This window comes from Crocuta crocuta, unplaced genomic scaffold, assembly GCF_008692635.1.
Source record: "Crocuta crocuta isolate KB4526 unplaced genomic scaffold, BGI_CrCroc_1.0 scaffold190, whole genome shotgun sequence".
Classification (NCBI taxonomy): domain Eukaryota; kingdom Metazoa; phylum Chordata; class Mammalia; order Carnivora; family Hyaenidae; genus Crocuta; species Crocuta crocuta.
Window position 1 is genome coordinate 4,157,704 of NW_027527955.1, and position 27,883 is coordinate 4,185,586.

Sequence of the window (27,883 nt, forward strand, 5' to 3'; positions counted from 1 at the left end):
CAGCTCCTTAGAGCACCTGGTCATGACGGCAGGAGGCACAGGCAGGATGGATGATGTCGTGGGTTCAACCTCGTCCCCAGCCTTCCCCTAGCTCCACATCTATTCCCCTTGGCAGCTCCCAGGCAGGCTAGAGAGCCCCCCGGCCCATGTGTCTGACAAGTGAGGGCACCAGGCGTGCCTCATTCATCAACATTCTGCTCAGGGCGGCTGTATAATAAAGATGAAAGGTGATGAAGTTGTCAGACATGGAAACAGAGCCACGAGCTCATCCTGTTATTTTAGCACCTCCTCATTCTAAATTATCTTATTATCTGTTGATGAGGGAGTGTGGCTGAGTCTCTGGGAAGGCCTGGTTTAATTTTAATGAAACCGATGCCTGAAATTGAAAACTGCTTTGAATGCAATTAAACCAAATGGAAACCCTCCCATGGATTTAAACTTTACAAAGTTCATTTTCATCCGTGGGATGTGGTAATTTATGAAACAGAGATTCAATTTTGTAGGTATTCCAACTCTGGGTCTCTATGCCTCATTTTCCTGATGAAACCTCAGATGATCTCCAGGATGTGCTACCCAGCCGCAGCTCTGGAAGTTATCATGACATCAGAGTTGGGAACGGCATGACTTCATTACAGATTTAAAGGGTGTGTGGAGGAGCGGGGTCATTACAGAGAAACCTTACACAGAGAGCAGAAGAGTAGGTACAAAGCCTGAAGAAAAATATAGACGACATATAAAAGTCGAAGGCGTCCTGGTTTGAAAGTCTCTCTTTAAAAGGATGTAGCCTGGAGGTTATTCTGCTTTTAAGAGATTACTTTTCCTCTGTAGGGATATATACCACCATTTTTTCCTCTTGAAAATTTACTGTTAGCTTCTTCAAAGCACACAGATAAATTTATAGCCAGCCTGGTTCTGAGAACAAAGTGAAAACTAAGCCCCTCATACAATTGCAGTACAGCATTAGAGCAATCTTAGATCTAAAATAGGGCAATCAAAGTTCCAAAATGAAGTAATAAAGAGCAAAAGAGTGCTAGTGTGTAGGAACCAGTATAGTAAATGGCTTTGTTAGGCCGAACTGCTCTGCTTTAAAAACTATCCACACACTGGAGAGCAGTGTTACAAACCAATGAGGAAGATAAACCTGAATAATTCACTCCTCATTTCACTAGACTGTGAACACAATGATTCAATAACTGGTTTGTTGAAACGTCTACCTTTGATTCCTCTACTTGTAGAATTTTTAAGGACACGTGGTTCTTGGTCTTCAACCCACCGATTTTATGATAGTTTCAGCATCATAAACTCAAATTCCTAACTTTATTTAAAACATGGTAAAGCTATGACACATGGTATTTTGCTTTCAAAGCAAACTGAAAATGTTCTGTTTGTGTAGAGTTGAATGTTTGTAAAAAAAATAGACTTCTATTTAGTCTGACTTACATAAAAACCATTCTGTAGTTAATCCAAGAGTAATGTAAACTCTCCTCTTGCTCATAAAAAATATTTCTATTTCTACCTTCTTGAGAAAGAAAAAGTCATTGGCATCAGACTACATACTGCCTGGTGGACTGAGACTTTCGTGTGGGGACAAAAACACATTGGGATTGTAGTCAGGAGTTTTGAGTCCTGCTCTATCTATTACTGGCTGTGTGAACTATTTACTCCGTTCTCAGGTAAGTAAGGAACAGTAATAATCCCTCCCTGCTCGCCCAGAATTGCTCTAGGTAAGATGTGCAAGTGCTTTTTAATCGGCTGAGATGCTCTGGAACGAAGGTGGTTTTTTTCCCCTTTGCAGTTTTAAAGTTAAGTAACTGCAGGTCAGAGGAACACATTCAAAACCAAGCTCCCATCAGAGCTTATCTCAGGGCACTCTCCCTTCTTCTTTTCATTGGCACCTTCTCCATATTTATTCCATCTCCCGATCATCTACTCAATGACTCCAAGTCCCGCTCTCAGCTGCAGTCACTGAAATGGGCCATTTCTCCATAAACCCTGCAAGTCAGTTTATGCAGAGGCTGGTGGCACTCAATGTTGGCCCGTGCTTGGATGAGCCCATCGCCCTTATTTTCACTTGTGTTTCTCCAGGTCCTTATAAGGGCAACCATATTCTCTCTCTTACGCATCCTTCTGCCTGGAGAACCCTTGCCTTGGCCCCTTGAAAACAAGTCAGTTCTTTCCACTCCTGCCACTTTCTCTAGTGAGCCACCTTCTAAATGTTCGCCCCAGTAGATGAACCCTGGTGCTCAAAAGCTCCCATGCTTTTTAGTTGTGCCACTAACCAGGAGCTTCAGAGAGGTTCTTTCTGGAAATCTATCATATCATGATCCTGTTTCATGGAATAAGGGTGTGATGGTTGCTTCTGTTGGATTCATAGACTCTTAGAATTGAAAGAGAATTTATAAAGCAGTCGTTGTCCAATGTTTTGCCTTTATAAGCAGGGAAACTGAAGCCCAGGCACGTGGAGATGCCTGAATTGCATTGCTAACTAGGAACAGAACTCAGTTCTCCTCCAGCAGAAGGCCAAGAAATCTCTTCCCATTTACTCTGAAGTCTGTTGAAACAGAATAAAATGGAGCTACCACGTGCCAGTAGCTCACTCTTTCTTTGTTTCCCACCAGAATGAGCTAGGGAGGAGGCACTGACCACAAGCAGCATCAAAGGGCTAAAAACCAGGGCTTTCCCACGCTGATTAGCCTGGGAAGCCCTCTCTTTCAGGGACAGCAAGCCTGTGTCCGCTGTGTGTACAATCCCATTCTGGGCCCGTAAACCCCTAGAGGCTTGTATCTGATGAGAGAAAGGCAGTGTCCTCCCCACCCATGCCCTTTACACAACGAATGATCGGGGTTCCCAAACAACTTGCTCTCAAAGATGCTCCAGAGGAGGTCACTGTCTGTAGGCCTCTCTTCCCTGGCTTCCTGCTCGCTCTGCTTCCAGCCCCATGACTGTGGTTTATTTTAACATCCTCCTCCTCCGTGTTCCACGAAGCCTGGTATTGCTAGCGCGGTGCACTCTGCCTCCATCACAATTGCCTCTAACTCACTGTCTTCCCTGCCACACTGTAGACTCTTTGGAGGGCAAGATCAAGTCTTGGGCATCCTCTCTGTGTTCTCCACAGTTCACAGCACACAATGGATACTCTGCAAACATTGCAGCTTTTGAAATATGGGAAAGTACAACAGAGGTCACATTATTTCCCTCCTAAGCACCCAGCCGCTAGTCCATCCTGCACATAGCTGACAGGTCAATTATCCCCAGGTCCGATTTATTTGTAATTCCTCATAAAGCCCAACTCCTTGTCCTAACACTCACAATGTGTTTATAGGAAAAACTTCCAGTGTCTCGTTCTTGTAATTACTCAAAATGGCCTGCAGACTTACTGTTCTCCATTGGCGGACCCTTGATTTTCTTGCACAGCTTCCATTTACTCTATTTACAGATAATCATGCCTCAGTCTCCCGTTTGACATGCCCTGTTCTTATACTGTGTGGTTCCAGTGAAGATGATCATAGTCCCATCTTTGAGAGTAGGGCAAGGATGGGCTTGTGACTCAGGAGCAAGCATGAGCGTCCCGCATTGCCCAATATCCACAATTCATTCAGCATGGGTACCCAATCCAGTTAACGGGACACAAGGAGATTTTCCCTGGAAAGTCACATTTAAAATGAATCCCAGTTGTGGAATGAGGGTGGGCTTCCTAGTACCATGTGAAGGTCCAGTCTACAGGCAACACAGGGAGGCACGATGGAGGGATGCAAAGACACTAAGCCATGACTGAGTGCTGAATCCATCCATCACTGAAGCCAGACCCAACCCTGGAACCTTTCAGATTAGATGAAATAATAAATTTCCTTTTTGCTTAAGCCAGTTTGGTTTGGGTGTTAGTCACCTGCAGTCAAAGAAGTCCTAACTGATGTGTCTCTGAGTATGCTTTATGCTTCAATCATTCTTGCCCTATAGCTTGTCTCAAGGTGCTCCCCTATCTGAAAGTACTTCTCCTCCTTCCTGTCCACTCAAATTTATCTGTGTTCTGAGATTTCCTCAAACTCAAATCTCGATGGTAGAATCTGAAACTTCCTTGCATTTTCCAGAATGCCTGGCAGACGTATTAGAGACATATTAAATATTTCTCAACTAATATGGGATTAAACTATTTTAGATGATTATGTACTTTCTGAATAACAAAAGATGGAACCCAAAGCAACTCTATAATACAAACAAGTAAGAACTTAAAAGTATCACAAGTTAATATTTAAGGATATGACATATGTGATCAAATGGTTAAGTCACATAAAGTTAATATTCTCTTCTACTCCTATAATTATCTACTCAACAAGCACTGTCCTCTATCATAGCCTTAGAATTTTAATTGTGGCTCTAAAATGAACTTGCCTCTAAAGTATGTATAGTCTGGGGTGCCTGGGTGGCACAATCAGTTAAGTGTTTGACTTTTGAATTCAGCCCAGGTCATGATCTCATGGTTCGTGAGATGGGTTCATGAGATTGAGTCCAGTATCAGGCTCAGCGAAGAGCTTGCTTGGGGAACTCCCTCTCTCCCTCTCTCTGTCCCTCCTCTACTCACTCTCACTCAAAATAAATAAACAAACTTAAAAATATAGAGTATGTACAGCTCAAATTTTACACTGTACATATTTGAATTCTGTAGCATCCATTTGTAGTTCAAAACAAATGAAATCAGCAAGATAACAGAACAATGTGCTATTCCATAATTTTAAAAAGGTGTTGCTACAAAATATATTTACAATCCAACTGATAGTTTCTCTCTCCCCGAAAAGCATTCAAAATATCATTTCTTCCTCTGAAGTGCTGCATCACAAATTTAAATTCTGGGCCCATTTAACCATTGCTGAAAGGCTGCTTTCCTCTTTATCAATTACTAAAATTCCCAAGATCAAGCAAATAGGGTCACTCCTATATGCCTATCTTTACAAGGGAAGTTTGTCCTTAGGTATATATAGCCTTGACATTCCAGTAAAACTTAAGACTTCCTAACAGATTTATCATTCTATTAATTATTTTGCTCACAGTTTGTAGGTTTGTTAGAGCCGACACGAACGGGCTTGCAGTAGAATTCCCAAGTGTCTCCTCAGTAAGTTAGCACTTTGTTAAGAACTCATAAGAGAATCTGAAGCCTGCATTATCACATTTTGGTGCTAATTACCACAGGTTAGAGGTGAGCCAGAAATCTCTTGAGATTCTGGGCTGACCAGTAGTAACCAAATATGAAGCTCTAATCTAGTTACGTAAAATATGTACCAAATAACAACCGCTATCCCATGTACTGAGTTACAGTTAAATAATAGCATACTGGGGGATACTAGTAAAGAGTACAAATAGATGACCAAGTAAAATGATAAGGAGAAACTAATATAAACCTGTTTTACACAGAAGAAACACTACCTCAGACTGTAAGTTCTTGGTTACCATGGTGTCCTTAGGAGCTGCTGGATCAAGTGTGAAAACTAAGAAATGGTAAAATTATGCCGACTACCCTAGCAATTCAGGTGGCTACACACACAGTAGTTGGAAATCTTAGAGAAATTAACATCCATCACATTTTGGTGCCTGGTGCAAGACCAACCGTGCACGAATAAAAGACAGCGCTCACCTAATACTGAGGGAATATCTTCCAACAACAGATAGACCTAATGAATTCGGTCACTGGCCTCTTCTGTTACAATGGAACAACACTATCCTCCTCATAGCGCTTGGATATTTTAAATCTTTATTTTTGACGTTACGTTTGGAAATCAGCATAAAAACAGAGGACATATCCATCTAGCATGTCTATGCAACGTTGCAGGGAAAATACAGCGTGGAGGAGGAAGGTCCGCAATGAATCAAGGATATGAACTAGAACATTAGCTTCGTTTTTGCCAGTCTGCATCGCCCGCACCTCTGTAATGTTTGTCTTTTCTGGTGGCTTTAGCTTAATCCCCTTGGAAGCAGCAATTGGGGTAAGTCAGGAGGGCTAGCTTTTTGTCCTAGCTCAGCCAATTATGTGTCCTTGGACATGTTTCTGAGGCCCAATTTCTCAGTCCATAGATGGAAGGGGAGGTACAGTGCATGATCCCGAGGGAAACTTTCACCTATGAAATACTATGAATATGCTTAATACCACCATCAATCTACTCTAATGGGTTATATTTTTCTCTTAGCAAACAATAGGCTTTGCAGTCTATGGATCAAAGATAATTCTGTTCTGCATTATGGGCAGGACTTGCAAGAGATGCACCTCATTTAAGTTGTGAGGCAATGTTTTGTGTCATGGCAGTAATTATTGGATTTAAGTAACTGCATTTTTCAGAGGCAAACGTTGACTGCTTTTCCGTTTTTGCTTTTCTTAATTTATTGCTAGCCATCACAGGGAGGCTTCATTTCATTAATAAAAGAACATTATTGTGCATTTTGCCTTTTAGCCCATCCATTATTCATACTACCAAGGAGACTAAACTGAGGATGCAGCTGTTGGGGCATTAATCTCAGGAACCCTTCCCCTTGCTCGCCCTCACTCTGCAGGGACTGAGTTACGATTTGCTTGCCACTTTGGAAATGTTTGGCTCGCTAGTAAAACTAAACTGGCAAATCGATTGAGATACTCACCTTCCTCGTCTCATTTACTGTCATGCTTATTACGATTCTGTTTTGTTTCGCTTTAATATCCATGGGGGGTCTTGCCAGACATTGCCCATATCTGGACGTAACACAGTACTTCCCTGACGTGAAGACTATTAAAATAGCAGAAGGCTGCCTCATGCAATGAAACCTAGCAGTCTACTAAGCTACTTCGTAGGTGTGACTCTTAAATGTTATTTCCTTCTTGCCCCCAGGCAGAGCTGCTCCACCACTTTTTTTAAACACAGGCGCCTCCTATGATCTCTTCTTAATGGAATCCCAAATTGTCCTTGCTCTTTAGAATGGGTTTCTGATGGCCTCTCACCAGAGGGTTAAAATTATAGCCACTTGCTGAGCTCAGGCTTCTAGAGGACAAAATTCATGGGCTCCGCCTGCCTTACAGACCCTGATTTTCTCATAATAGAAGCTAAACTGAGCTGCCATCTTTTTTTCCTTTCCTCATACTAGTGAACCAAAGAATAACCACAGCCAAACTTAACCTTAAGAAAATCTATGGAAATGTAGAATTTACTAAGCAGGTAAGTGAGGGGGAACTCTTTTCACTACAAGACAGCTTTTTAGCTTTACTCAGGACTTACTCTCGGGTTGCTATAAATGGAATGCTGTCTTACAGCAACTGATAAGTAACTGGAGTGTCCAAGCTGTATATACTCCAAATCCTTCAAAAACATGTTTATACTCAAAATTAAGTTTTCTCTATATTAATGATAACTCTATTATACAGTTCAATCATTAATCACTGATTTAACAAACATTAATTGAGGGCCTAATACGTGCCAGACATGCCAGTAGGTGGTAGAGATACATTTTTTAACAACCCCACCAGATGGTATCTTTTAATTAGAAACATTTTTTCCCCTAGAATAAGAGTGAAACAATCTTTTATGGAAAAGCCAAAGAAAGAGTTAATATTTCAGACTCTGCAGGCCATCCAATTCTTTGACCCAACTACTCGACTCTACCACTGTATGACAAACACAGCCATAGGCAATTTATAAATGAATGTATAAGACTTTCTTCCAATAAGACTTTCTTTACAAAAACAGGCAGTGGGCTAGACTTGGCCCACTGACTGAAGTTTGCCAATCTCTGGCTTAGAAGGTAACATTTAAAACTTATACTTCATGAGGATTTTTGGCAATAGACTACTTTAAGTACTGCTTAATGCCACAAACGCTCATGAATAATGTAAGTTACTCCGCAGTTTATCCCAATCAGAGCATAAAAAATTGCTTCTGCTTCTACTTTAATAACAAATGCCTTGATCTGCAGTGAGATTGGTTTCTCAGGCAGATCTGTTTGTTGTGTCGAGTGGAAGATTTTCTCCTGGAAGTGAGGGGGACCCTATGATGAAGAAATCTTTTCTGAGTTCTCCTTTGGGCGGGAGTCTGTGAAGGCACGTTAGCATAGGTAACTTATTCAATCTTGGCCACAGATTTGGGAGGTTGGTAATACTCTTCACGTGTTTATAGATAGGGAAATTGAAAATCAGAGGAAAACATGTAATGTGCCTAACTAAGGTCGCACTGCGGGAAGTAAAATGGGCTGGATCCCAAACCAGGCCTTCCCAACAGCAAAGTCATAAACTCTCCACACGTTGTGCTGCCAATCTTTAACCAAGTTCGTTTCATCTGAATTTTCAGCGCTTTTTGGTTTCTCAAAGTGTCATCTGGCTCACGTGTATTTGAGAATTATCTGGCTTCAGCAGATGGACATTTACACTCCTTCTTAATAGAACAGTATGTCAATACTTATGGATTAAGTTCTTCATGACTATTCTTTCTACATACTTACACCCAATAAAATCTATATCACATCAGCAAACATCACTGCGGAACATCTGGAGTCAAAGGATGGCAGGAATAAATACGTAGGAGAGTGTAGTATTTTTTTTTTTTAACTCAAAAAGAGGAAAAGAGATTCTGAAGCAGGGTCAAAAATAAATATGATATTTTCGATCAATACTGAATGACGGAGGCTGTCAGGAGAAGTTTAAAATCTCACTTGACCTTATACCCAATCAGTAAGTCTTGGAATGCCATGGCAACTTCTCATTTCAATACTAAGTACTTTCATATTTTTAAAAGACAGATAGATATTGTGGCCATCCTCTCTTCAGGGGCCTCTGAAAATAAAAAGACAAAGTCTCAAACAGTGAGCACCCCGTTGGACTTGGTGAAATAACATTTACGTCTCACTCTTCCCCTGTTTCAATACCATTCAGGAGCCTACAGTACTGCCCATCTTTTGAGCCTCTTGGCTTCACTTTTTAACATCAAGGTTTAACATCAAGGTTTAACATCAAGGTTGCAAATCCAAACCTCTTACTTCCCTGATCCCTTCCTCTGCAATCACAGCTTGGGTGGTTTTGACGTTTGAATCTATGCCTCTTCTGTGTGTTAAACCCTCAGTTACAGAGAGATTCTCGGGACTGGTGCAGAATAGGGTGGTTAATCCCTTGCTGGACAGAGGCACCTGCTCCCCTTCGGCCAGTGCTCGGGGAGCGCTTTCTCCACTGCGAAGGAGCAAGGCCAGAAGGCAACTCGCAGCGCAACAACCTGCAATGCATGGAACTTGCTGCGGGCGTTTGGCTGCTGGCAGAGGCTGGCGCGGGAGCCCTTCTGACACCACACTGGGGTTCCTCCCTGGCTTTCATGGGAACTCTTCTTTCAAACCTACACCAAGCAAGATGCATTTAACTGACCCCATTCCTTTTAACAGGCGAGCATGACAGCATTAAATAGCCTTGCAAAGACTGCACGCGGCTGCCACCGCTCTGCCTCATTACTCACTGTTTCAGGATGGCGCTTGAATCCAATATGCACATTTTAGTCACGTCATGCCTGGGAACTCAACCAGCCTTTTGCCTTAGCTCACCTCTGCCTTTTATCTCTTTTAGCATTTTTAGCTTATGTCTTGTTTGGATATTTGTTTTGTTTAATCGGGTTACCAACGTTCTGGCTGTTGCCTTGTTCTGCGTGCGGAAGATGCAGGATTCTTCTCCATGTGCTGTTGGCCATAGCACCCGCCACAGCGACAGCTTCACTTGAGAGAGTCACAGGATGTGTGTGACCACAACCCCCTTGGATAAGGACGCATTTTCAGGAGGGGAAGATGTAATAAGTGTTTTCCAGTGGCTTGCCGTAAGGCCACGAGAGAGTGGAAGGGCCCAGACAGCTCATTCCTCGGGGAGTGTCCCCTCTGGACTCAAGGTGACAGGACCAAGGACGCCTGGAAAAGCGAGCCTAGCAGGACACGGCTCTCCTGGTTAAGGCTTGGAAGTAGCTAGCTCTCCGTTAGGAGGCAAGAGAATGAAGGAGAGAAAGAGGACCCGGACCCCCACCATTTCCCTACCGTCACCAAAAAGCCTATTACGAGGGATGTGACAATTCTGGGCACCCCAAAGAGATGCTTTTTCCAGCCTATGCCCTGATGTGAGCTGCTTGACAAAAAGCAACCCCAACTCGCAAGTGTTCTGCTCGGAGAAGTGAAAACAGCCACGAGCACTTGTAAACACAACAATTGGGAGCGGGGATGTTTGCCTGTAATGATTGTTTATGTTGGAAGTTGGCTGCCACCGTGGTTAGACAAATGCTCCCACTTCTGTGGAGATAAAAGGCAAGCATTTGCAATCAGTGAGGAGAGTGTGTTCGTTCTGAGGCTAAATGGCATTATAAAACTTCCTAATTAAGCATATATGCCGATGAGTTTTTAGCCTCGTTTCTCCAATTTGACTTTACATACTGGGTGTGCTGTTTACTCCAGCATTAACTCTAAACATTGTTGTTACTGCCTCCAGCTGGAAAACAGAGCGGTTTATGTGTGGAAGAAAAAAGAGATTATCTCCCATCTGCTCCTGCCCATTATTCAGGGATGTGTCATTTTGTCTGCTGATGGGAACCATCACTAGGATTTTAGTCAAATGGCCTTTTTATACTTGGCTACGTTTATTAATTATTGTGTTTACTTGGCATTTTGCTCCCACCCTTAATCTCACAAATCTAGCAGCGTAATCTCCTCGAGTTTTCTTTTTGAAATCATATTAATTTATATGTGCAATTTTTGTTATTCCAATATGCACAAGTGTAATTAGACTCATTTGATGCTTATTTTTAATTGTATATTGACTTTATTCATATATATTTGGTTACTATGCCTGAGGTTAGGAGGCCTACAATTAAAAAAAGAGTAGAGCATGGAGTGCTTCCATTTATATAAAGTACAAACCCAGGCAGAGCTAATTAACGTGGATAGAATCCAGGTCAGTGTTTACCCTTGGGGCTACATGACCCTCTTGGAAGGGCCCTGAGGTGGGGGGTAATCTCCAGAGGTGCTAGAAATGTTCTGTGCCCAGTCTGGGGGCCCTTACAGAGGCGTGCTCAGTTCATGAGAATTCGTGATATCTACACCCTTCTGAAAGCAGATTATCCTTCAGCAAAAAGTAAAAGACAGAGAGACCGTTTTTCTATTAAAAAGTCAAAAAGAAGAGTCTACATAAAGGTAAATCCTGATTAATCCCTCCCAAAAAGGTTAAAAGTAAAACAAAGTTCTTTCTATACATATAAAGTTAATTTACTTATGTAAATAAAAAGGTTGTGTGCAATTCCTGCATGCATATCAGTCTAGAAGATACAAATGACCTTCTATGTAAAACTGATTTTAAAATATTTCATTTAAGTTTAGGTGTTTTCTTGCTTTAAACAGACTTAGGAATTATCATGGTTTAGTATATTGGATAGTTTGTCGGAGTGTGTCCTTTACTGTTTCCTTAAGTCCTTTGTTTTGAGTATAGAAGTAAAAATTAGGAATGATTAATTAGGGGTTAAAATTATATTGTGTGTGTGTGTGTATATATATGTATGTATATAAATATATACACATATATTTCTTGTTTTGTAAAATTTTATAGTCTAATCCATTAAAAAACATCAGGTAGCCACATTACTGCAGATAGACTCCATCACTTGAAGGAAACAAATACCAAAACCCTTGGATTTTTCTTAGCAGACACTAAGATGTGGAGCTTTACCTGGAGATCATTTCAGAAACATTGAGATGGAGGAGAAAAGTTCCCTGGGACTTCTCAGAGTAAATTTTCCAAATCATCAAAAACCATCCTGCCTGTGGATAACTTAAAGAGACACAAACAATGCCCCTTGAAGGAAATGCCAGGGCAATTGACTCGAATATAAAATGATTGGATAGAATTTTTAACCCAGTTAAAAAAAAAAATTGATACCTCCCATACACAGTCCCTTTGCTCTTGCAGATAAGCCAGCTAAGTAATCTGACAGTTACAAAATATTGAAAAAGAAATTCATGCAATAGCTAGTACATAAAGGGATTTCCGGGGGAGAGAGGTAACAATAAAATGAAAACAAAACAAAACAAAACAAAACAAAAAGGTGGAGAATTTGAAAACACAAGCTTACTGACACACACAATGCATTCTATAGCTCATTGTACTTGGAGAAGCTTCTACTACTAACGTGTAAATGCATTGTTTCATCCATCTAATAAGGTCAAGGTTGGGCTTGATGACTTTAAAATGACAGTATATACTTCTATAGAACGTACACTAAGGCACTATTGTTCTTCCATTTGTTAAGGGACAGAAGAGCACCAGAAATCATTGTTTTAATTAGCAACATCAGGAAAAGGCTTTGGCATTAACACTAAATATACTGTCCTTTTAACTGTAAGGAAAATTGATACTGAGCATGTGCAATGGAAAGAAAGCTGGCAAATGTCAGTGTGAATAATGGGTGAAAAAAAGGAATGAGGGGGTGTGGCATCTCAATCAAGATTAAAATGAAACTGATAAAGCAGCATATGGACTGGATAACAAATCAAAAGCATGTTTATCCACTGAAGGAACTGGTTAATGGAGACTGCCAGCACGTTGCCATGGAAACACTGACTGTTGAGCTGCACCATCTCATACCTTATCCAATACATTCCTGGTTGTTGGTAGTAGTCCAAAGACCCTGATCTCTTGATGGTAAACCCGTGGTCCAGCTGAGCAGAGAGAAATGGGGGCAACTCAGTGGATCGACATTGTGCTAAAGAATTACGACTCCAGACCAAGCCGTTCTTCATTGACTAAATATTTATATATAGTTACGAGGCCTCTTCTGCAGGGTAACTAGCTAGTATCCTAAATCTGCACATCGAAAATAAAAAGGCAAGAAAAAAAGCACTAATCCCTCATGAATATCTAGGAAGCCAATTTGTTAGAATAGATCTAATTTGTCAGACAAGGTTTTGAATGCACATTTAATAATGTCCTCTCAGTTTCAAAAGATATAAACACCTCTTCATATGCCATAGAATGGAAAAAGCTATACAATGATACAACGTACTGAAATCAGTTTTAGCCACCTAAGAGAAAGCAGATTGGACCCCCTCCTCCCCATCTTACCCCATAAGGCTTAAATTTGAGGGCTTCATAAATATGAAATAAAAGATGACAAGAACCCTCACAAATCACAGCAATTTGGATTTCTCTCTTTAAGAGTTAATCTTTGAAAGCAGAGCTACTCTTAAAGGTGAATCTTAATTACATTTCTGAATGAAAAAGATATAATATAAAACAGTAAGTTTTCTCTATGAAAATATAGAAAATAAAATAAAATGAAAAATTGTTTCCACTGTATATTAAAAATGCATATGTACAGTCAAGAGCTTAAGATTAACAAAAGGTACAGTAAATAGAAGGCAGGATAAGTTCTCAAAGTTGTTCGTCCTGGAATAAGATGTTAGGCTTTGGCTACCTAGGAGTAAAAGGTTCAACCCCCAAATTTGAAAGCAATAATCATCGTACGCCCACTCGCCCATTCTGCCTGCGAGAGGATGCAACACGCACACCTTTCTTTAGAGATGCCCGTGAGTGCTTTCACGTGTGGTGCTGGCGCTGAGCTGACAGTTTCTACTTCTGAATTCACAAAGGCATTGCAAAAACGTGCCGGGACACCAGACGTTTAAACTAAAACCTGCTTGGAGGATTCGGTGTCCTGATTATAAACTAGGCTATTTCAGTGTTCACGGAACAGCAACGTGAGATTTTAATCTTTAGAAAATGTGCATTTCGTTTCATTTAGGGGAAAAAAAAAAGAATCCAAGTATCCTTGCCGTTAGGGAGCCAAATGAAGTCCTGCACTTCTGTTGCAGTCCACAGAGTTGGCTACTTTGGTAACTAGTCCTCTGTTGCCATCTACAGGCCAAGTGTCCCATAAGAGGACACACACGGGAAGGCGCTATGCCACCGGCTCTCGCTGTACAACTCGGCTTCCCAGAATCACAATTATTTGCACACTGATTAGTATGGATTTGTTCAATTAGACTGAAATGCTCTATTTGCATGAGCAAAATGCAAAGGAAGAACTTTAAAGCATCAGGAAAATTATCGGTTAAAATAATAAACAGAATTAAATGAGGAAAAATAAATTGGAACTGACATCTTAGTCATCGGTTCTTCATCACGCTGAGCAAATCTAATAACGCCTCCCTCCCTCCCTCAGCTCCCAAGAAGTCCACCGTTAAAATGTCATCTCTAATTCCATTTTATGTCTGTAAATTGCATTTTAATAACCTTTTGTTTCCCTTTCTCTGTTGTGTGTGTGTGTGTGTGTGTCTGTGTGTGTCTGTGTGTGTGTTTTAATCCGCCAACTACTGGGAAAGGTAGTAAAGGGACAATAGAATCTTTCTGAGAAGGCAAAGCGCTGCATTTACAAGGATAGCAATGGGTTTCCACCTAATCACGTCACTTGACCTCAATGTCAGAACACCCTTTCTCCTTTTAGAAGGGCCGGATGATCCCCATGAGCCTCCAGCTGGTAATTACTCTCCTGGCCAACTTGAGGACCTCTTGCAACCTTAATATAAAGTTATCATTTGTCCTTTCTTTGGTCTTAATAATGTAGGGGTGGGAAGCAGAGAAGAAAAAAAAATGACAACAGGAACAAAAAACACTGAGGTTCAGAACCACGAGCGTATGTTAAACCACGCTCATGTCATAAATTACATCTGAGACTAGACTCTGTTTGTTATGACAGGATGCTCTTTTTCCTTTGTCACTCTGGGAAAGAAAAAGTGTCATGAATTCCTTTATAAGCATTGCTGCTCTCCAGTGGGTAGTTAGATTTCTAACTAAGGAAAGAGGAGTGCCGGTTAAAGATTAATGATTTAATTGTTGATTTCCTGAAAATATAAGCTGGCTGATACTAAATACCTTTTTTTTTTTTCATTTTAAAGGGTGTGTATAATTTCCAAACAATCAGTCACATAAAGGCAGTTTAAAATTAAAATACATTATTTTATAGCCTCTGGGGAGAACATACACGTCCATGGGAAAAAACTCCATCTCAACGAAATGTATGCTGCAATCAGGTTTTCTTATCTATCATTAGAAGCCATTATATTATATTAATTATAGAAATCTTTCATGTAGGTGAATTAGTAATTATAGAACATTATTAAATTGTTGAGTGATGTTTGTAGGATGTACCATTTATGAAGGATACTCCTCCTATCTCCCACTTACAGTCTGCCTCAGAGCAGAGTATCATTCCTTTGCAATTATACCTTAGTTTGAATTGGAATACAGTTGACTCTTGAACAATGAGAAGGTTAGGGATGCTGACCCCCAGCACATCAAAAATCCATGTATAACTTTGAGTCCCCCAAATCTAACTACTAAAAGCCTACTGTAGACTGGAAGCCTTACTGATCACATAAACAAGATATTAACACATATTTTATGTATGTATTACGTACTGTGTAAATAAAGTAAACTGGAGAAAAGAACATGTCATTAAGAAAATCATAAGAGAAAATACACTTACAGTCCTGTATGTATTTATTTAAAAACATCCACGTCTAACTGAACCCATGCAGCTCAAACTCATGTTGATCAAGGGTCAACTGTATTATTTAATGCCAGGGCTCCTTTATCGTGTGATGGTCCCCTGAAACTTTGTCTTTGCCCTTTAAGAACGGGAAAACTTCTGTGGAGTATAAATGACTTATCCAATGCTATTCTGAAAGGTAACCACAAAGGGAGCCAAACTGGCCAATTTCTCATCCCCAGCCCCGCCCTGTCACTGGTGACCTGCCCCACGTTCTAGTGGAGGGTGTGGACATTTATGAGAGAGAAGCACTCCGGAGTGGGCACATAAATGCATATGTCATGGAAGGCCCGGTTCTCCTCAAACAATGCCTGAAATTCACAGTTAGGTTCTCTCTCGTGCTTGCAATATTAACGATACTGATGAACACGTGAATTGTGCTTTAGAGTGGACAAGGCACTTTCCCAGATATTTCTCCACATAGCTAATTATTTTAAGTCTGAGTCAAGTTGATGATTTTTTTTAGATGCATAGTGAATAGAGAAGATTCAATAAGCACACAGCTAATGTGCACACTCAGCCATACACAGTCCGTTTTACAACTTATAAGTATATTACTAGTTTGTAGCGTTTCCATAGAAACATGTTAGTGATGAACTGAGAAACTGATACGGAATGGTATTCAGAATGGTCCAATCATGATATTTAGGGGGAAAAGAAATCCATAGGCCTTGCTCTTCAAATACTAGGTTAGAGATTTTTGAGATCTACTTAGATAAAGTTTTAATAAACTCAGATGGATTCGGTTTCAGAATTTATCCCAATTTGATTAAAGTAGGATTTCTCCTCAAATCTGTGTTGTCTATCCATTGGAAAATTGCCCTGAAGTTCCTGCCCTCAGTCATTATAAGACTCCCAGAATACTGTGAACAAACCATTATTGAGCAACCAAGGCAAACTTAACCAAAGACTAATTAAAATAAAAGACCAAGAAAAACAAAAACAAAAAACAAAGTGACAGAGGTGGAGAAGCACCCTTTCTAGCAGCCATAAGCCCTCAGCAGGAGCAGAAAACCAGTCCTTTTCATGGACAAGCGTGCTGGCAGTCCATTCCAAAAGAAAGTTGTGGAGTCGAATGTTTTGGAATAGACTTATATCTTGAATGAATGATGAAAACAGAGTATAGAAGGTCTGGTTTAGTGGAGAATCGCCATGAGACCGTTACTTTAAAAAATTACTCAGTATTAGCTGATAACAAAGAACACCGACATCTATAAAGACATGAAGGACAATGTACTTCTACACTGAATTTCCTTAGAACGAACTCGAGAGAGAGGGCAAGAAGAATAACTTGGAATTTTCAACTCTTGGCAGCACTGAGAAGCATCTGAAAGATTCTGCATTGTATTTAGCACTGTGAGTGGGCTCGTGAGACAGTTACTCACACGCAACTCGCTGTTGAAAGGGTTCAATAAAAAAACATGAAATGCAAACAGTACAAGAAAGTGTATGCATACATTTGTGCCATCTGCAAATTCTGGAAGCTCATATAGAATATTTAGAAACCCGGATCTGGGAATGATTGTTTTGAGTATATCACTTATCTATCTTTAGTTTATCTGAGCTCTAGTACAACCAAAAAAGAAAAAGAGAAAGGAAATAAAGATACCTGAAGAAGTGGTAAAGCATTCAGTACTCTTCATGAGCAATAAGGTACTCTTTAGTAGCATATATGCTTTTTAAAATTCGACATTGTAGTGTGTAAGTTCTTTGTTTAGAAAAGAAAAACAGCTCAAGTGATTTCACATTGAATATGCTGTTAAAATTTACATATTCTGAAAAAGGAGGAAATTATTAAAAACTCAAGTAATCTGGGACTTGAATATATTTACTCCAGAATATGACACCAGGAAGTATGAGGTTTCATTATTTCTCTGCCCAATTTAATCTTTGCCTAGAGCTGCTATCAAATTGCATAAAGTGTATGTCTGCATGTATAGAACAGAAAGAAAAAATTCTTGTGCAGCCACATCAATAAAATGGTACATGGTAAAAGACTTTCAACTTTAAAAACAGAAATTTCTAAGGAGCATGACACCGTTATTTCTTTGGGTGTTCACGGCAATTCAGTTTCCCTGAAAATCGTACTGTGCAAGCCTTCTGCTATGTTTTGGCTTTCATTTGGGTCTTGTACAAAGATCTATAGTGTTCCCATCTCTCTCTGCAGTGATGTCTCTCTTGGCTTCCTTCTCCCTCTAGATCCTGGCAATAAGACACTATGAACTCTTTTTCTCAGAGCCCCAAAGTTTGCATTGGCACATACTCCACTGTGGGGGAGGTTTTCTGCTTTAGAAAATAAATCATGAAATTAATACATACTGCAAGACACCCTGGAGGTGTTGGATAATGATGTGACTCCTAGGGAAATGTTCGGCAAAAACACATAATATATATAAGCCCCAAACCTCCCCTGGTGCGTTAAATGGTCGAGCTGTCTAAAGAAATGACCCACTCTGCTGTCTCTGGGTGGAGTCTCCTGAGGAATGCCTGTCTCTGAGGTGGATTGCTTTTAAAAGTTATAGGTGGATATTTCAGATGCTTACTGCTATGACAGAAACTCCGGCTGCTGTGCTATTCGGCTTGGGGCCTGTGTTGAAATGCTTCTTTATCTTTCCAGCTACTGACAGCTGATGTTCATTTTCTGGGAGGCCGTCATCCTGGAAGAAAAAAAAAAAAAGAAATGAAAAATGAAGAAAAAGCAGAAACAATGAGATAAATGGAAAATGAGGCCAAGAACTTCTAGTCGCGGGCGATGATCTTAGAATTTATAAGATTTCAGAAATAAACTAACCAACGTCTTCTCATTAAACATGGTTGTTGGAAGTGCTGCTTGGAGGTCTCATTCGTTTCCACATCTGCCCTAAAATTAATTTGCTGTGTCATTCTGTCCCTAAATCAAAGTTTTTGTTTCTGTTTTTAGTTTCTAATAAAATTGATTTCAACCGTGACTCTAGGGACATACGTCAAAGACCGAGTTAAATCTGAACAACCAAAAAAAAAAAAAATCAATGTAAACATCTTCCTCTTCTTTTTTGTCTGAACTTATCCTTTTAGCCCATCATTCAGGCCCCAAAATGAGGAAACTGACAGTCTTGGACTCATGCAAGGGCCCATAAATAAACTCAGGCTGGTTCCACAGCTACTCAATCGACCATTCCATAATCCCAGACAACCTTCCAGGCAAAAAGTTCTTCCTTGAGTTTTAAATCCTCCTTACTGCCTTCAAATCATCTGTTATTTTGACACACTTCACATTGGAGCTCATTTTAACGAAGGCTTCTGCTCTCTGCTGGAGCTGTCTATGATGGAGGCTAGACAGATTGCTCCCCTTTGCTAAATACTGTTAGGGTAACAATAACCAGAGCCATAAGTATGTGCCACCACTTACTAGCTCATGTTGAGAAGGCTGCCCAATCCTTGAACACAGAGACTGTGTTTTGCTCACTACAGAACCCTCGGATCTCAGCATAGTGCTTTGGCGCATGGTAGATGCTTACTACATATTTGTGGAATATATGAATGAATGGATAATAAAGTGTTTGTTACTATCTATTAAAACCAAAATGCCTGGCAAGACTTCAATGCCATTCATCATTTCCTTCTCTCTTTCCTTTCCATCATTTTGCATGTTATTTCTTGGCTCCACCCAGGAAAATAAATTGCTGCTTCCCTAGCATAACATGCTTGCTCTTTTACATAACCTAGTCTCTCCTGCTTTCGGTATTGGGTTATTCATTTATTCAGTAGTAAGTGAGTGCCTACAGTGGCACTATGGCGGGGGGCGGGGGGATGGTCAGCAAAATAGGCATGGGCTTTGTTCCTATGGCCTCTCTTTTTCTTCAAAACATGGGTCCCCATCACCTGTTCCAAAACATTTTTCCCCTACCAAGCATAATTCATTATAATGGTTCTTCCGTAAACTCTTAATGCTTTATCATCATATATATTTGCACTATCTACATTCTTTTGACGTTAGGTGATTTTGTATGTATAGAACTTACATATGTAACTAACACACACAGAGAGAGTTTATAGTTATATATATGATATGTAATCAATTCTGAACCCTTGTCCCTTTTGTACCACATTTTCCATATTTTCTATCGTCTCTTATGTTAGCACTTGGTTCAGTTCCCTGCTCACAGTGGATAGCCAATTTATGATATTCTTGGACTGATTAATGGCTAGAAGAAGGAACCATTATTATGCTTATTAAGTTGTATCAGAAATCAAATCTGGAGGAAAGATGCTTTGTAGTGATTGCAGAGTAAGTTCAAAAAGTTTAAAAAAATCCATATTGTGAAAAGAGTCAGAAACTGACCTTCAATTGGGGTAACAGTGGGATAATACTTGGGGAGGGAACAGAAACAGGGGCCTATGAAGCACTTCCTCTGTCCAGGGCTATGCCTCGGATGGCAAGGGGTGGGAGAAATATGATCTCTGCCCACCAAAACCTTGTGGGCTGAGAGACAAAGTAGGCGCACACAATGTCCAATAATAAAGCAGACCAAGAAATAAGAAAGAGCTGTCATGAGACTGTAGCCTCATGGCTCAGCTAGAAACACAGAAGGTGTTCAGAGGAGAGAGGACGTATTTTCAGTTGTGAACAGAGAAGACTTCAAGAGGAATGTGGGCTCCAGCCTGGTCCTTAACGATGGGAAGCAATTGATGGGTAGAGAGGAGGAAATCGATGTTTTGGTGTACAGATGTGAGTGGGTGGAAAACCTCAAGGCGTGTTTGCCAAACAATGAGTTAAGCAGTTTATCTCTAGTTAAGAGTATGTGGGAGAATAATGATGGAGAAAGCTGAAAAATAATTCAAAACACACACACACACAGACTGGCCACAAATGACTATGAGAAATATCCGGAAATGGAAGTCTTAATCTCCTTTAGGAATAAAAGCAATGTTTTAATAAAAGGGTAGGTAGTATAGAGGACTAATTGCTCTTTACTCAGAAAGATTTAGAATTATGCCACCCAGAGCTTTAAACATAAGGTGAATTCAACGGTGTACAAAAAACACATTTTAACGGTAGAGGAAACACAAGGGCTCCGAATCTAAGTTAGAATTTTGGAAGCATTTAAACATTTGATGAGGGATGAAATGGTTAGTGTCATGTATTAGTGTCATGTATCTGGCACAGGTTGGGGATCTGTCTGAGTGGAAGGGAGCAGCCTGACAGAAGGGTTCCCCCCAAGATTATACATGTACGTGTAATCATCTCTTAATAGATTTCCAGGCTAGCTCAGTCAAAGTGATCTGTATGCATTTTAGATTATAAGCAAATTTGAAAAATATAATCGGGAAGTAGGCTGAAGGAAGGTTTTTCTCTTTAGGACCAAAAAAAAAAAAAAAACAACAAAAAACCCTTGAGCATATTTGTAGTCTCAGGATCAGAAGCTGCTGGAAAGACAGAGCTGGAAGACAGGAGAAAAGGCTAATCAGGGTGAGAAGCAGGGATGGAAGGGAAATGAAGCAGTTTGCCCTGAGGAGGTGCAGGTTTACCTCTTTCTCTGAGGCAAGGAGAAGTAAGGAGAGAAGGAGTGTGGCCTGTTTGGAGGTGGAAGGGAGCAAAGATAAAAGAGAAAGGCAGGGAGGGGAAGGCAACACAAATGTTAACTTCTATGTGACCCTGGGTGGGGGATTTACATAGACGGTCCCTTTAATCCTCAGATTATCCTCCATGAGAGGCACTGTTAGTCCCATTTTGAAGGTGAGCAAACTGAGGCTCAGCAAAGGTTAAGTAATTTGCTCTAGGTCGCAGAGCTAGAAAGTGGGTGAGTCGGGTCTGAACCAAGTCTGAAAGTACTCTTTCCATGACACCACACTGCATGGCATCCGTTAGAGTTAAGTGGAAGGATTCCATCGGTCATCCATCCCGTGATGAAAGTGGCGCAATGGCAAGGAGAAAGAAGGACTGCATTAGAGGCGGAAGAAAATACCTGGACAGGCCTCCGTGGAGCCTGGGACGGCATCTGGATGAAGGCCAGTAAAAGGAACAGGGAACACTTCAGGGAGCCCCGTGGAATGCCCTTGACTTTTGCGTCAAGGAGAGGCTGGATGGCTAGTGTCTAGGGCCGGGCTCTCCTCATGTGGAGCAGGCCGCACTAGAAGGCCTGGCTGACAGGGGACGACACCAAGTCGCGGAGGGTCCCAGTGTGGCCCTGTGATCCGCACAGGCTGTGGTTAACAGGCTGGGTGTGATTAGAGGGACAACAGACAGTAGGGATCCTCCAGGAGCGGCCCCTTCCCGGCCCCCTGAGGGTGACGCACCCCCGCCATCTCCTCACTTCCTCACCAGCGTGGCCGGAAATTTCCTTCCCTGCTTTTCTCCCCTTGACAGTTCCCGAGCTCGGAGTTTGCCTTCTCACCACCCTCAGCATGGACTTGGTTATCATTTCCCGGCTCTGCCCTGGTCTTAATCTCCTGTCAAGATTTCTAGCAACTCTTTTAGATGTTGGGTCCTGGGGGTTCAGGCCTCCAGCTTTAAATTCTCGTGAAGCTTCCAGCTTCCCTTGGGTTATTAGTTCACGCTGAAGCAATGAAAGTCCCGAAACAACCCTCACAAGTTGTCAGAGATGCTTCTGACTTCATAAATCTTAAAACATTTCAGGGTGCTTTTTTTTTCCCCCAATGAAATAGGGTGTCTCAGCTAGAGAAAGTGGGGAGGGAGTGTGCTTGTGTGTGTGTGCACATGCACACACACACACACACACACACACACCTCACAGCAACTGAAAGTCTGCAGTTTCTATATCAATTTTGAAGGCTTTGAGCATAATTGGATTAAAAGATATAAACAACTGGCTTTGCAGAGACCTCATCTGTACCTGAGGCATACGGATTGATGATGGAGATTTAGCTAACTTACTGTCTCGCATCAATAAAATAAATAGGGCCATTAAAAACATGCATTTTTATATATACATCTTTATCGCCGTTATTCCGAATAGATTGGGTGCCAAAAATGTGCTATGAATTTCCAAAACGTGACAAACCTGGCAGTATGTTACAAATAGTTATAGTATTATTACCATACGTTCTGGTATGTAGGTTCTGGGAGTAGTTTCTGAAGTTTGACACGGCTGCTTGTGGTTTGAGGTTAGCGGTTTTTGATTTAGAAATTCCCNAAAAAAAAAAAAAACAACAAAAAACCCTTGAGCATATTTGTAGTCTCAGGATCAGAAGCTGCTGGAAAGACAGAGCTGGAAGACAGGAGAAAAGGCTAATCAGGGTGAGAAGCAGGGATGGAAGGGAAATGAAGCAGTTTGCCCTGAGGAGGTGCAGGTTTACCTCTTTCTCTGAGGCAAGGAGAAGTAAGGAGAGAAGGAGTGTGGCCTGTTTGGAGGTGGAAGGGAGCAAAGATAAAAGAGAAAGGCAGGGAGGGGAAGGCAACACAAATGTTAACTTCTATGTGACCCTGGGTGGGGGATTTACATAGACGGTCCCTTTAATCCTCAGATTATCCTCCATGAGAGGCACTGTTAGTCCCATTTTGAAGGTGAGCAAACTGAGGCTCAGCAAAGGTTAAGTAATTTGCTCTAGGTCGCAGAGCTAGAAAGTGGGTGAGTCGGGTCTGAACCAAGTCTGAAAGTACTCTTTCCATGACACCACACTGCATGGCATCCGTTAGAGTTAAGTGGAAGGATTCCATCGGTCATCCATCCCGTGATGAAAGTGGCGCAATGGCAAGGAGAAAGAAGGACTGCATTAGAGGCGGAAGAAAATACCTGGACAGGCCTCCGTGGAGCCTGGGACGGCATCTGGATGAAGGCCAGTAAAAGGAACAGGGAACACTTCAGGGAGCCCCGTGGAATGCCCTTGACTTTTGCGTCAAGGAGAGGCTGGATGGCTAGTGTCTAGGGCCGGGCTCTCCTCATGTGGAGCAGGCCGCACTAGAAGGCCTGGCTGACAGGGGACGACACCAAGTCGCGGAGGGTCCCAGTGTGGCCCTGTGATCCGCACAGGCTGTGGTTAACAGGCTGGGTGTGATTAGAGGGACAACAGACAGTAGGGATCCTCCAGGAGCGGCCCCTTCCCGGCCCCCTGAGGGTGACGCACCCCCGCCATCTCCTCACTTCCTCACCAGCGTGGCCGGAAATTTCCTTCCCTGCTTTTCTCCCCTTGACAGTTCCCGAGCTCGGAGTTTGCCTTCTCACCACCCTCAGCATGGACTTGGTTATCATTTCCCGGCTCTGCCCTGGTCTTAATCTCCTGTCAAGATTTCTAGCAACTCTTTTAGATGTTGGGTCCTGGGGGTTCAGGCCTCCAGCTTTAAATTCTCGTGAAGCTTCCAGCTTCCCTTGGGTTATTAGTTCACGCTGAAGCAATGAAAGTCCCGAAACAACCCTCACAAGTTGTCAGAGATGCTTCTGACTTCATAAATCTTAAAACATTTCAGGGTGCTTTTTTTTTCCCCCAATGAAATAGGGTGTCTCAGCTAGAGAAAGTGGGGAGGGAGTGTGCTTGTGTGTGTGTGCACATGCACACACACACACACACACACACACACCTCACAGCAACTGAAAGTCTGCAGTTTCTATATCAATTTTGAAGGCTTTGAGCATAATTGGATTAAAAGATATAAACAACTGGCTTTGCAGAGACCTCATCTGTACCTGAGGCATACGGATTGATGATGGAGATTTAGCTAACTTACTGTCTCGCATCAATAAAATAAATAGGGCCATTAAAAACATGCATTTTTATATATACATCTTTATCGCCGTTATTCCGAATAGATTGGGTGCCAAAAATGTGCTATGAATTTCCAAAACGTGACAAACCTGGCAGTATGTTACAAATAGTTATAGTATTATTACCATACGTTCTGGTATGTAGGTTCTGGGAGTAGTTTCTGAAGTTTGACACGGCTGCTTGTGGTTTGAGGTTAGCGGTTTTTGATTTAGAAATTCCCATCCACCACTTGGCAGAGCATTGCAGCTGACAAGAACAAAATTAGTTTGCAAAATGGAAAATGAACTCTCACAGCTGTCGGTAGGAGACCCAGCCTCCCGGTCTCCATCTCTCCAGCGGATGTTGGGGAGCAGCTGTGAGCAGGGGTGTGGGGGGCTTGGATGTGAAGTCACTCAGTGGAGTAAATTCCCCTCTTTCCTCAGGGAAACCGTTCCAGGAGTCATGCTTTAGAAAACCCTCCTCCCTTCATGGGTTTTTGTTTTTGACTCATGGATCTGGTTCTCAGTCAATTCATTACCAGACTCTATTATTGATAGTATCTGTGAATTTATGAGAAAGCATGGCCGTCGTGAGCCACTTACTACCAGAATATCCCGATATTGTTGTAAGTGATCCGTCAAGTACATTAGAGCACTCTTCAATAGCAGCTTCATTGGGCATCCCAGGGTTTGGCCTCCTGACTCTTGTTAACTGCCTCCAGCTGTATGGCACCCAGGACCTTTGACTCTCCGCAGCTTGGCCCTATGCATCCCCTGTGTCTACAATTCACACTGCGCTTGAGGAGAAAATGTGAAGTGAATTAAGATCTAGCTTGGAGAAAGGACAGGATAAGATGCCTAAATGGAAAGTGGGATTCCATGTCATCATTCATAATTTATGACTATAAATAGGTGGTTTTATTTATTATTACAGTATCACTAGGGGTTCTCTTAATTTCTAACAAATTCTGCCAGCACAAGATGAATGCACGTAAATTTTTTTGTGTGTGTGGAGAGCTGGTTTTAATTAGCACGGAATATCTTGGTAGATTATCCAGGCTCTTGATTTTTCTTCTTCCTTGTTTTCTTCATTCTTTTTGGATATCTTGGCTTGGTAGTATCTTTTTCAAAGAGGAGGTAGGTGAGATAAAGGCAGTAAAATAAAATTTAAAGGCCAGGAAGGTGATAAGAGGCCTTGAATTGCGTAAATAACTACGCTTGACTTACTGAAACCAGCACTTTCCACCAGGACAGAGGTTCTGAATCTTAGGAACTCTTAAAATTCCCGATGCCTTCCCAGATGCCCATGTAGACCGATTCAGAATCTCTAGAGGCAAAATCCAGGCATCAGACCTTGTGCCAGACACTCCACTGAGCTTCATGCTAGAGATTTCTTTGAGGCTTAGTTTTCTCATCAATAAAATCAGGAAAATAACTGGTGGTAAAACACAGACTCATAATATTGTAGCATTGAGATGGACCTTCACCCTAGTATCAGGAGAATAACATCGGATAAAGCAGGTCAGCACTTTAAAAATAAAAATGCAATAGTAGTGTGGCTCAGTTGGTTAAGTGTCCAACTTCAGCTGAGGTCATGATCTCATGGTTCTTGGGTTCGAGCTGGGCATCAGGCTCTGCGGTGACAGCTCGGAGCCTGGAGCCTGCTTCAGATTCTGTGTCTCCCTCTGTCTCTCTCTGCCCCTCCCCTACCTGTGCTCTGTCTCTCAAAAATAAACATTACTTTTTTTTTGAAATATAGTAATATATGTGGAATATTATAGTGGTGATAATGTAATTCTATTTACAAATAAGAAATCTTTTTCTAGAAATGCCAATGATGTTTATGAGCTTATCACTAACCTACATTTTCTATCCATGAAGTGTCGCTTGGGGGAAAGTGACTCGACCTAGTCCCCACCCCTGGAGTGATGGAGATGTATAATGCCTATTTCAGTCTCTTATGTGCCTAAATCCTGTGGCTCTCTGCTAGAAACTACTAAGATAACTACTTAGCCAGGGTAAGGAATAGCTGGGATACCGAAGAACACAACAGAGTCAATAATGCACACATTACCTACATAGTGCTTGGAGCAATTTTTTTGATGAGGGGGTTTTCCTTCTTAATCAAACTTCAAACCAACAATTTGCATTTGATGAGCACATAACAACAAGTGAGGGTTGTTCCTCTCTCAGACCCAAATCCCCCAACTATTTATCAAGTACCTACACAGTACTAGTGCTTGAAGACTGACCTCTGACTCTTCAGATATCTAATTCTTTCTCTATCTTTGTAACAACCCAAGAGGCGGATTCTGTTATCTCTATTTCACTGACACAGAAACAGGTTCAAAGGAGCGAAATGACTGTCCCAAGGTTACATAGGAGGGTGAGCCGGTGCTCCTAAAAATCCACATTCCTCTCCTAGACACATGGCTACACACTGATGCTGCCATTGCCCATCTGGTTTGCTAGAACAATCCATGGAGAGGCCTTGCTCGTGACTCTTCCGATAACAGAGCAGAGGCCCAGAACACCAAGGGGCAAGGTGGGATTTCCACCCAGAGTGAGTGAAAAAGTGAGCCTAGAGTTAGGGTTAAAACAAGTGACTTTTGCTGACTAGATTTTCCGATTCTGTTGCCCTCCTCTCCGTTTCATAAGAGACTGCCTTTTCAATTCCAAGGGCACCAAGTGAAAAGGTCACTGTATAAGCAACAGAGAAAATTAGGACAAATGAGAGAACAGGAAATGCTTTCTGATGACTTCCTCAGGGCTCATATAATTATTATTACCTTCCCCCCCTAAGGCAGAGTCCTCGGCGGTAATCAGATATAATTTGATCGCCAAATGCAAAATGCCTTGTTAAATGGACTTCCTTTTAAATTCCTAACGTATTCATTTTGATGGCCTGCTTGTTCATTTCGTTGCCCTTGGAGACCCCCGCGAATACTAAGTGCTGGTTATGAGAGCTTATGTATGTTTTTGCATTTATGTCTTTGAGACAATAATCATTTTTCTGATTTAGCCACTACATAAATATAATTTCAAAAGTCAAGCAGTCACTTCATACATTTTAGGTTTTTTACCAAAATTTTTAAAGTTTTTGCTAACATCAATATTTTTTTCCCTTAGAATCTAAGGTCTATTAGAATTACGTATATATTTTTTTAGTTTACAATCTCCTAGCTAACTCCTTAAATGTTATCCTTGCTTTTAGGACATGTCTTTAGGGAATCTGAGAGGGGAAACTAAAATGAGAGCAGAAGTCCAAGTTTTAGAGGGAGTGGCAGAGCCTAATTATCGGCAAAGTGGGACCATGTGTAAAAATGTGTACAAAGCAGGTTGCGAAGGCTGAAAGTTACCGCTGAGATATGTACCTGCTGCCTTAGGAAAAGAAGCAACCTAGTTTTTCAAAGACAGCAGCCAAAATTCTTCTTAATTTTGTTTCTTGAACCTCCCTGAGTTGGGGTATATATGGAGATGGGGTCCTTTGGTTTGGAATCTGGGTAAGGCTGTTTCCAGTTGCATCCCAGTCCCCTCCAATACATAGACGGATTTGCTCACCTTCACAAAACTATCTTAGAACAAATATGCAGACCCCACTGGAGATTGCTCTGTTGGACGGCCTCCTTCAGGATGGAGCTGAGG

General features: G+C 41.5%; 1 protein-coding gene across 3 annotated transcripts in view; it reads right to left on the reverse strand.

Moving 5' to 3' along the window:
- The window catches only part of DCLK1 (doublecortin like kinase 1), a 396,113-nt gene that overhangs the window by 3,589 nt on the left and 364,641 nt on the right, over window positions 1–27,883 (reverse strand). For 2 of the 3 annotated variants that reach the window (XM_077752539.1, XM_077752541.1), the window contains 2 exons: window positions 18,104–18,217; window positions 12,599–12,672 (listed from right to left, as the gene is read on the reverse strand). In XM_077752539.1, coding sequence (XP_077608665.1) covers window positions 12,599–12,672; window positions 18,104–18,217 — 188 coding nt within the window. The remainder of the gene's footprint in view (window positions 1–12,598; window positions 12,673–18,103; window positions 18,218–27,883) is intronic. The other variant, XM_077752540.1, reaches the window with a different exon arrangement.